Source organism: Carlito syrichta, unplaced genomic scaffold (assembly GCF_000164805.1).
Source record: "Carlito syrichta isolate Samal-C Ts95f unplaced genomic scaffold, Tarsius_syrichta-2.0.1 Scaffold308352, whole genome shotgun sequence".
NCBI classification, from domain to species: Eukaryota; Metazoa; Chordata; class Mammalia; order Primates; family Tarsiidae; genus Carlito; species Carlito syrichta.
This window is the reverse complement of record NW_007252448.1, coordinates 427,717-445,020: the sequence shown is the minus strand read 5'-3', so window position 1 is coordinate 445,020 and position 17,304 is coordinate 427,717. Positions and strand designations below refer to the sequence as shown.

Genomic DNA, 17,304 nt, shown 5'->3' with positions numbered 1-17,304 from the left:
AAATTGTATAATCAACTGCTTTATGATTGTCTTGCTAGAATATGAAGAGTTGAAGGAATTGGTCTTCTTTGCTCACTTACTAGAACACTAGCTAGCTCACAAAAAAAGGCTTGATAAATATTTATTGAGTTGAATAAATAATGACAGGGCCATGTGTCTTTTTCAATGCTGTATCCTCAGAACCAAACAGTGTAACTGGCAATCAATAAATTTGAAGAGTCTGAATGCATATCACCTGAGCTTGAGTTGACAACTCTTCACTACTACAATCTGACTTTAGATCCAAACTCTTTATATGAGACCAAACTGGCTTGGGAAAAAGCAGCTAATTCGATTGAAAGATTATTTTAAGTGTTTAAAACACATGAAAAACATACCTTAAGAAATGCCCATGCAATTTTCCGAAAGCCACATTCTTGGTTTTGAACCTCAGAGTTATTTTTAATTTCATCCATGCTTAAGAAATCAAGAATCTGCAAATAAATTCACAGAAGACTAAGCTACCTAAAATGTATTTCCCAATAATATATTATTGAAATTAAAAAAAACCCATTTGTACAGTATTTAAAAATATGTCCCCTATAGGTCTTGCTATGTTATCCAGGCTGGTCTTGAACTCCTGGCCTCCAGCAATCCTCCCATCTCGGCCTCCCCAAGTGCTGGGATTATAGGCATGAGCCACCATACCCAGCCTTTATATCCCTTTTTAAAAAATCACAGCTTTATATAAATCACACATAACACAATCACAGATACAAATGGTGGAATACGCACGTCATAAACACACACAGATAACCTGAAAGTCAAGCATCATAAAAAACAAGTAACTCTACAAAATGAATCATCAGCTCTAATTATGCCAGGCCCTTTGCTGTTCCCGTGCTAAAATTCTCCATCTTGCTTAAAGTGGAAAGGAGACTTTCTCTGCTTGCCTTTGTTTACAGAAAGAGAACATGAGATATAGAAAAGAAATGTAGTATCCTAAGTTCAAACTATCTCCAAATACAATTTTCTTACACTAAAACTCTGAGTAACTTGGGGAAAATAACTTATACTCAAAACCTTCATATCCTTTTTAGTTAGAATAACAAGTCAGTACAGAGGTCATCTACTCCATAAGGTTTTCCCTGACTGTTCTGACTTCTGCTAACCCTTCACATCTAAGAAGTTCTACATCATTCTTGGTCATACATTGCATTTCACTAGTCAACTGATCTGTGTGTGCTTCTCTTTACTTATGCAGGTAGCACACATACTCTTAAGGAGTCTGATAGAGTTAAATGAGTTTATACTATCTGAAATGAAGAACAGTATATACAGATCATCACTTCACTATAATTATCAGTCATGAGGTTGCTGTAATTATTAAGCGATACACAGGAGGTCAAATAGCTAACTACTGGCACTACTGAATGCTCAGCAAATATGCTACCACTGTTTTAAAAAGGGCATCTCACTTGTACCTCCACAGCACACATACACTAAATTCTAGGGATTAAATTCTCACACCACTTTTTTTGCATTATTGAACTATTAAAAAGAAGAGCTTACATTTGTGCTATTAAGTATTAATTAAAATTTAGTTTAAATTGCTTTACTCAATTCATACCTCAAAGAAAAGGATGACTTTAGGGCTCTCTTCAAAATCTCGAAGCAAATAGGAAAAATTTTCATTAAATATAATTTGTTCTTCCCACTCTGGAAGTCTTGATTTTAACTGTTTAAAATCATATGGTTGGGTCATAATAGGAAGAATATAATCCACATTCTCTTTTTCATAGTAAGATGAAACAGGTCGTTCACTGTTCAAAAAAGGATACTTGCATTATAACTTTTATAATTTTGAGAAGAAAAAATATATAGTGTACAAGGTGAGACAGCCAGAAATAAATAGCTGTAATAATACAAAAGGAAAATTATTTTCATTGTCTATATAGAAAATTACCAATTTTATAAGCATTAAAAGTAATAGTGCCTTACTATCATTTTGCATTTGTATACTATCAATTGGTTTCACAGAATTAATTTATTATAGAAATATAAAGTGAGGTGTATACTTATACCTTTACTATACAGAACTGGGATAAAGTAATTCCTTCAGAATATTAAATGAGTTCATAATATAATGGACAATAAATTTATTTAAATAAAAAAATAAGCATAAGATTATAAACTCTTTGAGCTAGCATATTTTCTTTGTATGTGCTAAGTCAACTGAATAAGTGAATGCTTTTTTTTTTTTTTTATAGTCTTCATGTTTCCCTTTCCTGCCATCTTTCCCAACAAATATTTTTTTTGAATACTAGTATAATCATTTATTTTATTGTACTTTTCATTTGGGCTTTCAAGCATATATTAACTATAAAAGTAATCTTAGAAAAAAAATTCAAGATTCATTTACCTCACCTGAGACCAAGATAACATATTAATTTCAAAAGAAAAATAATGATGTTAGACAACGAAAACATTTACAATCTATAAAATATTTACAATGCAATCTTTATGCCATAAATTTGTCACTAAGCTCAGTAGACTCTCTATACCACTTAAAATAAATTACTCCCTTACACTTAAAATTAATTACTGAATTAACAGATGAGCTCCATTTCTTCTATATAATAAACTGATCAATGTCAGTGGTTGATAAAGTCCTACAACTAGTAGAACTATTCTCTAATACAAATCCATAGCTCTCTTCTCATTGACTTTCAACTACCAATAACAGAAAATAGAACTTCTACTGTAGACAGTTTTCATTTCAAGGATTAGTTGTGTAATTTTAAAAAAATTACCTATCATCTTTCTTGACATATTGACCATTATTCTCATCAACCACATGAATTTTTACCATTGGGTGAGAAATCATAAAATCTGACTTAAGTCGATCAGTCCGATGAATGCAAACTCCCAGGACAAGGTCATCATCAAGCAAACATTTGGGATAAACTGGACTGTCTCGGCTTGTTATTTCGTGAACACCATCACCGTCAATGTCTTCATTATCATCTGGAACTACATGCATAGAAGAAAATCAGTATTATAATTAATTGTTCCCAAAGTTGTATTTAAATATACCCTAGTCTTTATGATGTATGATTATTATGTTAACAAAGGAACTTCAAGGGAAAAGAAAGAAAAAGCCAGAAGCAAATCACACTCTGAGAGTAAAATACTACATTTACTAATGTGTTAAAGTAGGCAAGAATCATTAATTTTTTTTCCTAACAAGGACCAACAACACAAAAATAAATTAAAAAATGAGAGTCAAAGACAAAAAAGTAATTTTATCTAGGTATTTCCTAAGTGGAATATATATTACTCTATGCATTACAACTAGAATTTCTTTTTTTTTTGAGTTGGAGTCTCACTCAGTCGCCCAGACTGGAGTGCAGTGGCATGCTCCCAGCCACCCAGCCTCGACCTGCTGGGCTCCGGCGATCCTTCCGCCTCAGCCCTCTAAGTAGCTGGAACTACAGGTGCGTAGTACCACACCCGGCTAATTTTTTGATTTATTGTAGAGATGAGGTCTTGCCAAGTTGCCCAGGTGGGTCTCGAACCCGTGGGCTCAGGCAATCCACTCACCTCACAACTAGAATTTCTATTCCTGGATAGGATGGAATAAGTCAATGCTTTGTGTAACAACAACTGTAAAGGGCAAAATAAGTTAGAAAAACCTTATTTTAAAGTCACCAGAACAGTATAGAAACAATGTACACTAGATAGACTAAAATTCCAGAGAGGGAGAATCAGTCAGAGGTAAGCCAATGGACTGGCAGCTGTTTTTGTCTCTGGGGATATCTGCTGATTCCGGGTTTGGCCCAGGCAGAGGGTCACTGCTAAGAGAAAGAGAAAAGCCCATGTTGTGAAGATTCAATGGGACAAAAATGAAAAAACTGGAGACTTGAGGAATCTTAAACACATGGCTAATTTTTCTCACCAAACTGAATTCTGAGGCTAGGGTGAGGCTTAGAGAGGTAGCAAAATTCCCAGTCTTGTGGTGCTAGCAGATCATGACCTGCCAGGGAAAGAGGCCTGAAACACAATGGGGAAAGATGAAGCCCTAGTGGGTGTGGTCAATTTACATTAAGGATCAATAGTCACTTTTCACCTGGGTCACTTACCAATTCTGGGTGCAGTAAGAGGTTGAGAATCCAGATATGACTCTGGTATTAACAGAGGGTTGCTACTGGGGGACAGAGAAGCCAGCGGAGATTTTGATGTTTATGGGAACTGGAGTAAGAAAACAGCTTCCAACCCATGGCCAGTCTAGTCTACCAATCAAGACATTTGTCAAGTTTTGAAGCTGCCTGAGGCAGAAAGCAAAATGGCTAAGCTGAAGAGCACTGTAGGATAAAACTGAGTCTCCCACAGTTTTTTTAGGACTGAAGAGACAAATACCTGTGAGGCTCTCAATAGGAAACACCCAGAAGGCTCTATCCTAGGTACAGGGCAAATACAAGATGAGTTTTGCCACAACTATGACCCAGTGCTGACCTGAGATAAGTTGCCCACCCCACCTGCCTACAGTGATTCTCTATAGTAAAAGAAGAAATCAAGTGGGACCTCTAGGATTCTATTCACAATGTCCAGCTTATAATAAAAGGTTACTAGACATAAAAGAAGCAAGACTATATAATCAATAATCAAGTGAAAAAACAGATAACAGAAATAGGCCAAAAGATGATTCAGGTTGAAGTTAGCATACAAGATAAGTATAAATAATATGCTCAAGAAAATCACGGAAAAAATGGGCAAAGCAGTTTTTAAAAATGAAGATTTTTCTACAAAAAAATTGAATTGGAATTCACAAAAAATTCTAGAACTGAAAAATACATTGTCTGAAATTATAAATGTAATAGATGTGTCTACTTTATGCTAGAGGACACAAAAGAAGACATGATTAGTGAACTAGAAGAAGGGTCAACATAAATATTCTAATTGAAACATAATGACAAAAAAAAAAGCATAGGGAAAAGAGAACATAAGAAATATAAATAACTAGTATATGTGAAATAAAAACCTAAAATAAGAGGAGAAAATGTTGATGAAACTACACTAAAAAAATAATGGCCAAGAATTTTCCACAGCTGGTAAACAATAGCAAACAGTGAACTCTAAACAGAAAGAATTCTAACAAAACCATATTTAAGCATATCATGACAAAACACTAAAACCAGAAAAAAATGTATATTCCTTTCATAGGGACATAAATAAGACAACTGCTGGGAACAGAAATAATGGAAGCCAGAAGATAAACTATGTGATTTCTTTAGAATACCAAAAGAAAATAGCCTGCATCCTAAAAATCTATATTAGTAAATATCCTTCAAAAATAAGGTCAACTAAAGGCATTTTAAGACAACATGATGTGAAAGAATTAGCAGGTATTCACTAAGAGAAATACTACAGGAAGTTTGTCAAAAAGATCAAAAAAAGGAAGCTGGAATTCATTTAAGGAAATGGTAAATTTTGGGGTAAGTAAATTAGTATCGATTGTACAAAATGGCAACTAATTTATAACATCTGTGAAGTTTAAAATACATGTAGAATTAAAATGCATGACAATAAGAACCCATAAAACAAAAGAAAAACAAATGGAGTTTATTATAATGTTCTAACAGCACTGGGGAAGTATATTTTATTAGAAAATTAATTTGTTGTAGAATACGGTAAGTCCAGAAAAAGCTCTAAACAGACAGAATTCTAACAGGGTAATGACTAAAAATAGTAAAGAATGTATAATTATGAAATTAACAGGAGAAAAATTTAAATACTTGAATAATTTAAAACAGAATGGGAAAAGGAACATAAAACAGGTGGATCAAACAGAAAACAGTGATATGACACACATAAGAACATAGACATAGTGCAACCAAAGGGATGAAGAAAAATGTACTATGCAAACTCAAACCACAAGTAGACTTTAAGGGAAAATGAGTCATTCTAGATAAAGAAGGGCACTGCATAATGGTAAAAATGTCAATTTGACAGGAGATATAACACTCCTAAATATGCATATATTCAGCAACATAGCTTCAAAATATATAAATAAAAACTTACAGAAATAAAAAGAAAAATAAACAAAATCATAGTAGAAATCTTAATACCCCTTTCAATAGCTAACTGAATAGACCAAAAAAATTAGTAGGATGAACTGATCCACACTGAACACAGTAATGTTATTTATGATAAAATGACACTGCAATACAGAGAGAACAAGACACTCTCTTCAGTAAATAGTACTAGGTCAATTACATATTCACTGGGAAAAAGTATCTTGATCATTGCTTCCCACAGTAAACAAAAAATCAATTCCAGATGAACTGTGTTTCTAATTGTGAAAAGTAAAACAATAAAATTTTTAGAAAAAAAAATCTTCGGAACTTGGGAAAGATTTCTTAAATCACAGAAAGCACTTACCATCAAAGGAAAGAAGATGGATAAAGTAGGCTATACAAAACTTCTGTTTTTCAAAGGACACCAATAAGAGAAAAATAACACCCAAAGTGGGAAGACATTTGTAATATATATGTGTTATGTGTATATGTATTCTGAAACAGACTCCTATTTAGGTATATAAAATATCATCACAAATCAATTAGAAAAAAGACAATTTTTTAAAAATGTACAGAAGACTTGAACATATTTACAAATGTCAAAATCCAAGTAGTCAGTAAACATGCAGGAGCTCAACTTTACTAATTAACATGGAAACCAAACTGAAGTTAAAGTGAAATATCACTATATATACCCAGGAATAACTAAAATTTTAAAAGATAATATTACATGTTGGTGAAAGTATGGAGCAACTGGAACTCTCAAACACTGCTAGTGTCAACTGGTAAATCAATTTTGTAAAACTGGAAATAGCTATTAAAGCAAAAAATATACATAATCTATGACATAGCAACTCTACTCCTAGGAATATGCCTAACAAAAATGTATGCATATGTTCACCAAAAGACATGTCTGGAATGTTCATTAAAGCTTTACTTATAATTGGCTAAAACCAGAAACAACTCAAATGTCCATCAGTTAAAAAAATAAATTAATTGTGGTATGTTCACACAATGAATATCTGAATAGTATAAAAACAGAACTAAGAATGAATAAGCTCAACTGCATGCAACAGTAGTAAAAATCTTACAAAGATAATGTAGAGTTTAAAAAAAAAAAAGCCAGGCACAAAGAGCACAGTATTTATGATTCTATTCATATTAAAGTATAAAAATAGCAAAAATAAACTCTGTTAGATGAGAAATTAGTGGTTACTCCTATAGGGCAACAGACTGAAAGGGAACTTTAGGGGATTCTAGATGCTAATGATGTTCTGTTTCTTGATTTGAATGATGGATTTTACAGTTATGTTCAGTTCGTGAAGATAAACTAAGCAATACACTTGTGAGTATACATGTTTTTCTATATGTTTATTATGCTTCAGTAAGATATTTAAAAAATTTAATTATAGAAATCACAAAACATCATGAATTTCAGTCTCAATTTCTGGCCAATTAAATGAAAACTGAAAGAAAAAAAGACATAAAAGTAGGAAAAAGGCAAGAAAGAGTAAAGAAAAAGAAAAGAAATGAGAAGCAGAGAAGACTGCAACAAAGGAAGGCAAAGTTGGGAAAGAAGAGGAAAGCTAAGTTAGGTTGAGGGACTGAGAAGATAGATACCATGTTCGACAGAGGGATGCAGCCTTAATATCTGAAGGCTTATTGGCTGCTAACCAATTATATCGCTTTCAACAACTGAGTCCTAATGATTTATGCACTGTAAACTAAATAGTTTAAAGAAAAAATATTTACTATTCTATAGCATATTATCCCAATTCTAATCATTCAATTATTCTACATTGAATTATTTCAATCATATCCTTCAGCTTTAGTTTTAAGAACTAAAATTCCTAGAATCAAGTTAAGTCTATCAAGGCACACAATTTTTCACTTAATTTGGATAACCAACCTGCATTAGCTTTCTTTTTCATTTTTTTAGACTTGGATTTTGTGTTTTCTTGCATGCTGTCTTCTACATTTTGTTCTGTTGAGCTTATTTCACCATCTTGATGAGAATCTGAAGTAACTGTTTCAATTGGAACCTCCTTCTTCTGTTCACCTTCTGTGCCATCAGAGATGGTCAATGTACTGTAAATATAACCCACATACAAGCTATTAAAAATATTATTATAATTCTTACTCATGGTGCAACAGAGTAAATGGTAAAGAGAAGGATAATCCTAAAATCTATATTATTTTCTGCTGGAAGATGCATATATTTTCTTATACACTAAAACAGCTGTCAAACTAGGTATCACAGGTAACATTTTATACTTGGTGAGGAGTTATATATCTCATGAGCCAACTAAAATTGAGTTCTAAAGCCCAGGGAAGGCAGTTTAACTCACCCATGCTAGCTCTGGCCTGTCTCTTTTCTTCCTCTCTTCTTTTTCTAATAAGCTTTGTTTTAAAACTTTAAAAAAATAAAAGTCCAGGGAAAAATGAGATTGTATTTTATAAGCAATGGATTTGTCTTTACATAGGACTTATCAAAGTATCCTCATCCTGTTGCCAAGTAAATGATTAACAAATTTTTTAATTATTTCAAAGGCATAAAACATATTCTAGTTTGTTCTGTTTTCAAGAGGTTTCACATACACAATTTTTTATTTCTAGTTAAAAGTCAATTCCTCGTGTTTTCCAGTGGCTAGTGTGTTACTATATTTTCAGGTTATTATTAAAATTAAAATCTGCATCACATGAACTAATAAATGGTAAGGGGTAGCAGCCCAGAAGCAAACTGAGTTTAAAGAGAAACCATTAAAGTTTGTAATCCAATGCATAATAAATGTGTATTTAAATAATAAAAATTGACTTCCAATATCTTTAGTCATCTTTCAAGAAAAAAATGTATTGAAAAAAATGAATTGGGAATAACAAAACTAGAGAAATATTTCAAAGTAGTCATTCTGGAAAGTTGTTCTATTTTATTACATCACCAAATACTATTCTTTAAGAACAGCTACCCTTTGCAAGTCATGGTCATGCGGGGCATGGATTTTTTTAAAATTCATGAACTAACCCTGCTTTATAGTGAGTATAACTTATCAGTCCATCACAGACATGGTAGCTGTAAGTAAGAAAGAATATTTATAGTATATTGTGGTAGGCAGCTTCTAAGAAGGCCTCTACTGATCCTCACCTCTTGATATTCATGTCTTTGTGTAATCCTCTTCCTTTTAAATGTGGGCTGGACCTAGTGACCCACTTCTAATAGACAGAATATGGTAAAGGTAATGAATGCCACTTCTAAATTAGGCTCCAAAAAGTCTGTGACTTCTGTCCTGCTCTCTCTCCCCCTGGGAGTTCTTGCTGTGAAAATAAGTTGTGAGTAAACTACATGGAGAAGTCCATGTGGCAAGGAACTGATATCTTTGGCCAAAAGGCACTCAGAACCTGAGGCATGCCAGCAGTCACATGGTTGAGCTTACAAGTAGATCTGAGGGACACTTGGCAGATCCTCTCTCTCCTTGCTAACAACTGATGGCTGCCTGTGAGAGACCCAAGACACCCAGTTAAGTCACTCCCAGATTCCTGAACCATAGAAACTGCGAGACAATCAATGTTTGTTGTTCTAAGTTGCTAAGTTCTGGGATAATTGTTTTAACGCAGCAACAGATAACATATACTAACAGATACATATACTAACATGTCCCTGCAGTAACCTGGTATGTCTTGCTTTTGTTACTACTGGTCATCTAACTTTTGAAAAGAGGGGGATTGGCCGGGCTCGGTGGCTCAGCCTATAATCCCAGCACTTTGGGAGGCCGAGGGGAGTGGATTGCCTGATCCTGTGGGTTCGAGACCCGCCTGGGCAAATTGGCGAGACCTCATCTCTACAATAAATCAAAACTTAGCCGGGTGTGGTAGCACGTGCCTGTAGTTCCAGCTACTTGGAAGGCTGGAGCAGAAGGATTGCCGGAGCCTAGCGTATGGAGGCTGCGGTGGCCGGGAGCGGCCATTGCACTCTAGTCTGGGTGACAGTGAGACTCCAACTCAAAAAAAAAAAAAAAAAAGAAAAGAAAAGAGGGGGATTATTTTTAGCGCAAGGCTTTTGGGCAAATTTCCCCATTTTCTAAATCATTATTTTATATTCCCTCATATCAAGGAACAGTCACATGCAGAAATCTTCCCACCTCAAGGTGTTTCTCTAAAAGAGAACTGCAAAGGGAAGAGTTAATTGTAGTAATGAAAAGGCATTTCTATCTTATAGTTTCCTTCAAAGCAAGAATATGCATATATGTTCACAGAAGCTCACATCCTATAAATGTGTGTGTGTACCCAAAAAACCCCAAAATTTATTTATAAAAAATTGTGTTTCTTACATGTTTAAACTTCAGTCACCTTAAAAGTACCTTACATTTCATACAATACACCAATCAAGACACTTTTTCCACTGATCAAGATAGCTTTTGAACTCGTCACTTTGATGCCTTTTAGTGCTTCTGCTGTTTTTTTGTCTCACCTCTTCCACGTGGCAAGATGTTTCCCTTTGACGACTTTTTTCATACAGGGAAACAAAAGTTGCTCTGGGCAATATTTGGCGAATAGGGAGGATGAGGCACTGGAGTCATGCTGCTTTTGGCCAAAAACTGCTGAACACTCAGTGCATGTGGGCAGGTTGTGCAAATCACCCAACATGAAATGGGCAAACACACTGAAAGAATCTCCACAAAATAAATACATAAATAAATAAATAACTGAAGCCAAATGCAGCCTCTCACAAAAAATGCAAGCGGGTACACTGCTGTTGACAGGCTCCTAGAACACTTACCCAGCGGGGGAAGCCTATACTACAAGGGGCCCACCCCCCCAAAAGATAATTCCAGATTTTGGGGGTCCCTCGTATATATACATACATGAGAATATATATAAGTACACATGCACACACGCACTGTATATAGAACAAGACTAGAGGAACTGCTAACAGTGATCATCTCTGAACACTTGTTCTACAGTGAGAAAATGTTATTTGCATAATAAGAAAAAAGCTATATTTATATGCCCAAGCAGACATTTACAACTCAAAAAAGGAGAAGTAATTCGGTTTCTATTATTTTAAAACAGATGTAAATGAGTAGTTAAGAGTACAGATAAGTTTCTGGCTCAGCCTCTTACTAGTTCTGTGCCTTCCCTTTCCTCATCAGCAAAATAGAATAATATTACTTTTCCTTAAAGGATTGTTATAAGAAATAAATTAGTAAATCCTTATAAAGTATCCAGTACATAGTAAGGAGCTATGTAAAGGTTAGCTGATGTCTTAGTGACAATGTCACAAAATAAAAGGCTGAGGATTTTGTTAAAATACAGATAATACTCAAAAGCTGACAATAGTGGTGTTTTTTAAGAAAACAGTTTATATTTATCAGTGTAAAAGTACCTAGTTTCAGCTTCAGATGGGACGGAAACTTTCTTTTTTTTCTTTTTTCTTTTTTCACTGCTCAATTTGTCATCATGCAATAAAATATCTGAGGGAAAGTAAGTCAACTGTTCTTTCAGTTTCCTTCTTATTTTCTTCTTAATCTCCTTTGCCATTTCTTCAGTTACTTGGAGCTGATAGGCTTTCATCAGTTCTTCATTTTCTAAATCATTACTTTCTTTTCTTTTATTTATCTTCTCACTTTTCAGATGGCCAATACCTGGCTGTGACTCAGATGGTGCTTCCTGACGCATAGAATCCACCGTCTTCGCAGGAGTTTCTGGCTCCATTTCTTGTGCAGCCAGCTGGGGCACCGACTTCATCCCCTTTGTATTTGGCTTTCCTGGCTTGTCTTCCTCTACGCGAACATCATCATTTGGATTTTCAGCTGCTGACTGTGTGCTCCTCAGTTTGTTCTTGGTGACTTGCATCCTCTTCTCCAGGTTATTAGTGTTAGTAGGACTTAAACTACTTGTAGTTTCCTTAATATTGTGACGATAGCTTCTAACGGTGTCAAGCTAGGAAAAGAAGACACAATAACAAAGTTTCATCTAGGTATAGTTTATTATATAAGGTAAAACACAAAAATTAATGTTCAACAATGTGGAATTACTGGGAAGATTACTTAGTTTTTTACCTGAACACAGTGATACCATTCTAGAGCATTTGATGAGTACTCTCCTAGTTATGCTTCCAAAATTAGATTAGTAATCTCTGAAAGTAACTTCAGATTAAATAAGTTAATTACATGAGGAGTACTTAATTGCTCAAATCTCAAATGCTATTTCCTCATTGGCAAAATGATCCACATTCTAATCTAATTAATGGATAGTTGAGAAGCTGCTAAAAAAAATCACTGAATGTAAGACATTTCAGTTTCTCAACAGAAGACACACATGGGTCATTTATATTGACTTCTAACTATACTTTAAAATAAAAAATCTATAACTCTAAGACATTTCAGTTTCCCAACAGAAGACACACATGGGTCATTTATATTGACTTCTAACTATACTTTAAAATAAAAAATCTATAACTCTAAGACATTTCAGTTTCCCAACAGAAGACACGCATGGGTCATTTATATTGACTTATAACTATACTTTAAAATAAAAAATCTATAACTCTAAGACATTTCAGTTTCCCAACAGAAGACACGCATGGGTCATTAACTATACTTTAAAATAAAAATCTATAACTCTAAGATTACCCTACAACTGATCCAAATATATCACTAAAATGCTGCTAAGTATGACATATTAAGTTAAATCGAATGAAAGACTAAGCACATATCTGTACCTCTTTCCTCAATCAAAATTACTTAAAATAAGAGATATTTTAATTTAAAAAATCAATAAAAGGCTGGAAATAAAAAATAAAGAATGTTACTGGCAGTAAAATACATTATTTAGAGAAATCTCCTAAGGATTAAAGAAAGGCATGATCAGAACTATTAAGAAACTACCAAAGCCTATAGGGAAAGACAGCTCCAGGACTAAGAATAGTTCTAGAGAAGCCATAAAAATCAAAGGAGGGGAGACGCCTGAGGATGATCAACTGAGGAATTGGGGAGAACAGCTCTCTCCCACCTCCATTTGTGCTGACTTTCACCCAGGGATCAAACACCTGAGCATAGAGGCCGCATGATTCGCGAAGGTAAAACTCCCACAAGCAGCAGAAGCAGACTATGTTAAAACAACCAACAGGCAAGAGAAGAGAGATTCTCCAATATAAAGATGACTACACAGCTAAAAATTAGCAAACACTAAAGGAAAGTAGCAAATGAAGGAAAGCCATCAAATCCAACACAAACAGAAAAACTTATACCAAAAAATGACTATTATAAATATAAGAATTTAAAACAAGTATGAATGGTTAACATTAATTTTAAAAACCCAAAGGCCAATTAGACAAAAAAAATGCAGATTTTAAAAATAAAATGTTTGAGTGATGGAAATAAAAGCTTCACAGATGAGCTGAGAAACAGAATGATCCAAAACCAAACTGCTACAACACCAAAAAGAAGAATTCTGCCAGAAATGGATGTGCTTACCAATACATACTAACATACAATTGTTCACCGAAAATACTTTCCAAATTCGATCTATTCTTCGAGGGTAAAATATGATGCCATATTCTCCATGAAGTCTTCACTAATCAAATATAGTAAAATATCCACTCTCTTTTAAAAAATTAAGTTTGTTTTCATCTGTTCTGTTTTGGAAGTCACATTTGCTTAATTTAAAACAGTTTAAAAAAATACTAATAGCAAAAAAATACCCCAAAGCTGGTTGCCTCATACAAATAAAAACATTGCTAATCTTTTCAGAAGCTTCTTTTTGTTTTCTTTCTATGACTTCAGTCACACCTCAATAACCTTAAATTTCGCTATGTTAAAGTAGGGCACATGGAAGTTTATTCTATTTTTTCAGTCAGTAGCAAAATGTAGTAACAATATACACAAACTGTGAGGACACTCCTGAAGGAAATAATTAGAAAAAGATAATCAAGAATTAGAAATAGAAAAAAGACTTGTAGTCTCAAAGAAAATACTAAACATGAAACCTTAAGCAAGCTAACCAGATACTAAGTTTTAAAATAATATATTATTACTTTTTTCTTTATTTGCTTTTAAAATACTGCAGTAAGTACAGTAGCAGGGTATTTTTGGTAGTATCGCTACACTTTAAAGCATTATATTTACTTTTTCATTACTTTTTAAATAGCCTGGTTTGTGGCTTTGACTTTTTTTTTTAAACTTTAACAGCACTATGGAATAAATTTCCAAGTAATTTATAAATTATAAACGTTTGCTATTATTTCTAGATTTTTGGTACTACAGTAAAACTCTGCTTTGTGAGATTTAACAGTTTTATGGATTATGATCGAATTTTGAAATGTCCCAAATACATTGGGTCATGTTCCCATTATCTCTTCACTCATCTTTTACCTCTTTACATCATTTAGATTTTTTTGCCTTAGTCTGTCTGCTTTTAAAATCAGCTTTATTAAAATATAACTTGTAATAAATTTCACCAATTTTAAGTGTATAATTAATAAATTTCGGTATATGTATACAGTCATGTGAACACCATCATTATCATGATGTTAAAACATTTCAATCACTTTGTATATTCTTTTCCAAAGTCAACTTCTTCTCCATGCCCTGGACCCACTCAAACACTGATCTGCTTTTGATAGACAATAGCTTTGCCTTGTCGAGTATTTCATATAAATAGAATCACATCATATCTAGCCTTTCTGATTTCCTTCATTCATTGAAAAGCTTTTGAGAGCCACCCATGTTGTTGCATTTTTCGTATTTATTCCTTTTTTGCTAAACAGTATTCCATTATATAGACATATGCTACATTTTTGTTTCTCCATATACCAATTAATAGACATTTGAATTATTTCCAGTTTTGTTATATGTTTTCATTTCTTGTAGATAAATATCCACAAGTAGAACTGCTGTCTATACAGTAAGGAGATACTTAGCATCTTAAATAACAGCCAAACAGCTTCCACAGTGCCTATACTACTTTGCATTTCCATCAGCAACGTTTACGAATTTCAGTTACCTGACATCTTTGGCAGCACTTGATATTGTCAATGTTTGTTTTTTTACCTGTTTTAATAGGTGTATGATGGTATCACAGTATTGTTTTAAATTGCATTTCCTTAATTACTAAGACATAGAGAATTATTGCATGTGCTTATTTACCATTCACATATCTTCTTTGGTTAAATGCTCAAATCTTTTGTCCATCTTTATTAAGCTGTTTGCTTTCACATCACTGAGCTCTAAAAGCTCCTTAAATTTTAACACTTAACAGATAGTGCTTTAAAAATATTTTCTCCAAACTTACAGCTTATATTTTCATTTTTAAGCAATGTTTTATACGTTCACAAAGCACATTCCATTCTTTTTTTCTTTAACGGTTAATGTTATTGTAGCCCAAAAAACTTTTGCTTAACCCAAGGTTACAAAGGTTTTATCCTATGTTTCTTCCATAAGTTATACAGCTTTAGCTCCTATAAATAGGTCTTTGATCCACTACTAGTTAATTTCTAAATGTGATATGGTTCCAAGTTTATATAGCTATATAAATATCCAATTGTTCCAGGGCCATTTGCTGAAAAGATTATCCTTTTCCTAAGTTACCTAGGCAACTTCATTAAGAACTATTTGACCATATACACTTGAGTCCACTTCTAGACACTATCCTGCTACACTGAATTATATACCTATCTTTATAATGATACCAGTGTATTGATTATTAATGTTTTATAGTGAGTCTTGAATCAGAAAGCGTAAGCCCTTCAACCTTATTCTTCTTTATCAGAATTGTCTTGGGTATTCTAGATCCATTGTTTACATTCCCAAATAAATTTTATAAATGGATTTTAAAATTTTAAAAATCTGCTGGCATTTTTATTAGGAGTTCATGAAATCAATAGATCAACTGTCAGAGAATGCACAACTGATAACATTAATTCTTCCAATTCATGAACAGGAATAACTATTTAGGTCTTTATTTTCAGCACTGTGGGGGTTTTTAGTGTACAAATCTTAAACATTGTTAAGTTTATCAACACATTTTTGTACCTATCAAGTTATTTCTAAACTTTAATTTCAAATTATTACTGATATAGAAATACAACTGGTTGTTATACATTAACCATATATCCTGTTAAAAATCCCTGAAACATACAGTCTCCAAATTACAATGGTTCAACTTAACAACAGTTTGAACTTATGATGGTCTGACATATAATTTTTTGTCTTTAGGATGGCATGAAAGCAATACACATTGAGTAGAAACCATATTTCAAGTACTGATACAACCACCCTATTTTTCACTTTCAGTAAAGTATTCAAAAAACTGCAAGAGATAGTAGACATTTTATTATAAAATAGGTTGTGTGTTAGATGATTTTGTCCAACTGGCTAATGTAGGTGTTCTGACCACATTAAAGGTAAGCTGAACTAAGCTATAATGTCATGTGTATTAAATACATGTTCAAATCCTCAGCAAAAACAACAAAGCAGGTGGTATCACATTACCAGACTTCAAACTTTACTATAAAGCTACAATCATCAAAACAGCTTGGTATTGGTATAGGAACAGGCATATAGATCAATGGAATAGAATTGAGATTCCAGAGGCAAAACCTCAATTTCTCAACCAACTCATCTTCGACAAAGCCTCCACCACCTACCACTGGGGAGAGGAGAACCTATTCAGTAAATGGTGCTGGGAAAACTGGCTGACCATATGCAGAAGATTGAAACAGGACCCCTATCTATCCCCATGCACAAAGGTTAACTCCAAATGGATCAGAGACCTAAATGTTAAACCTCAAACCATAAGAACCTTAGAAAAGGAAGGAAATACCCTCATGGAAATCGGAACTGGCATCCAATTCCTGAACAAAACCTGAAACCCACAGGTCATAAGAGAGAAGATAGACAAGTGGGACCTCATTAAACTGACAAGCTTCTGCAAGCCAAAGAAACCATCAAGAGAGCAGGGAGACAGCCTACAGACTGGAAGAAATATTTGCCAACACCAGGTCTGACAAAGGCTTAATATCCTGGATCTACAAGGAACTAAAATGTGCTGAAAAGAAAAAAACAAACAACCCCATTAACAAATGGGCAAAAGATATGAACAGACACTTCACAAAAGAGGACATCCGAGCAGCCAACAAACACATGAGAAATGTTCACCTCACTAATCATTAGGAGATGCAATCAAAACACACTGAGATACCACCTACTCCAGTCAGACGACATTATCACAACTCAAAAAATACAGCTGCTGG

At 33.7% G+C, this 17,304-nt stretch overlaps 1 protein-coding gene across 3 annotated transcripts in view; it reads right to left on the bottom strand.

Annotated features, from left to right (window-relative positions):
- AHI1 (Abelson helper integration site 1) overlaps window positions 1-17,304 on the bottom strand; it is a 204,428-nt gene that overhangs the window by 169,668 nt on the left and 17,456 nt on the right. For all 3 annotated transcript variants that reach the window (XM_008065442.1, XM_021716221.1, XM_008065440.1), the window contains exons 4-8: window positions 11,437-11,993; window positions 7,966-8,144; window positions 2,793-3,012; window positions 1,610-1,802; window positions 378-473 (exon numbers count right to left, since the gene is read on the bottom strand). In XM_008065442.1, the coding sequence (XP_008063633.1) occupies window positions 378-473; window positions 1,610-1,802; window positions 2,793-3,012; window positions 7,966-8,144; window positions 11,437-11,993 (1,245 nt within the window). The remainder of the gene's footprint in view (window positions 1-377; window positions 474-1,609; window positions 1,803-2,792; window positions 3,013-7,965; window positions 8,145-11,436; window positions 11,994-17,304) is intronic.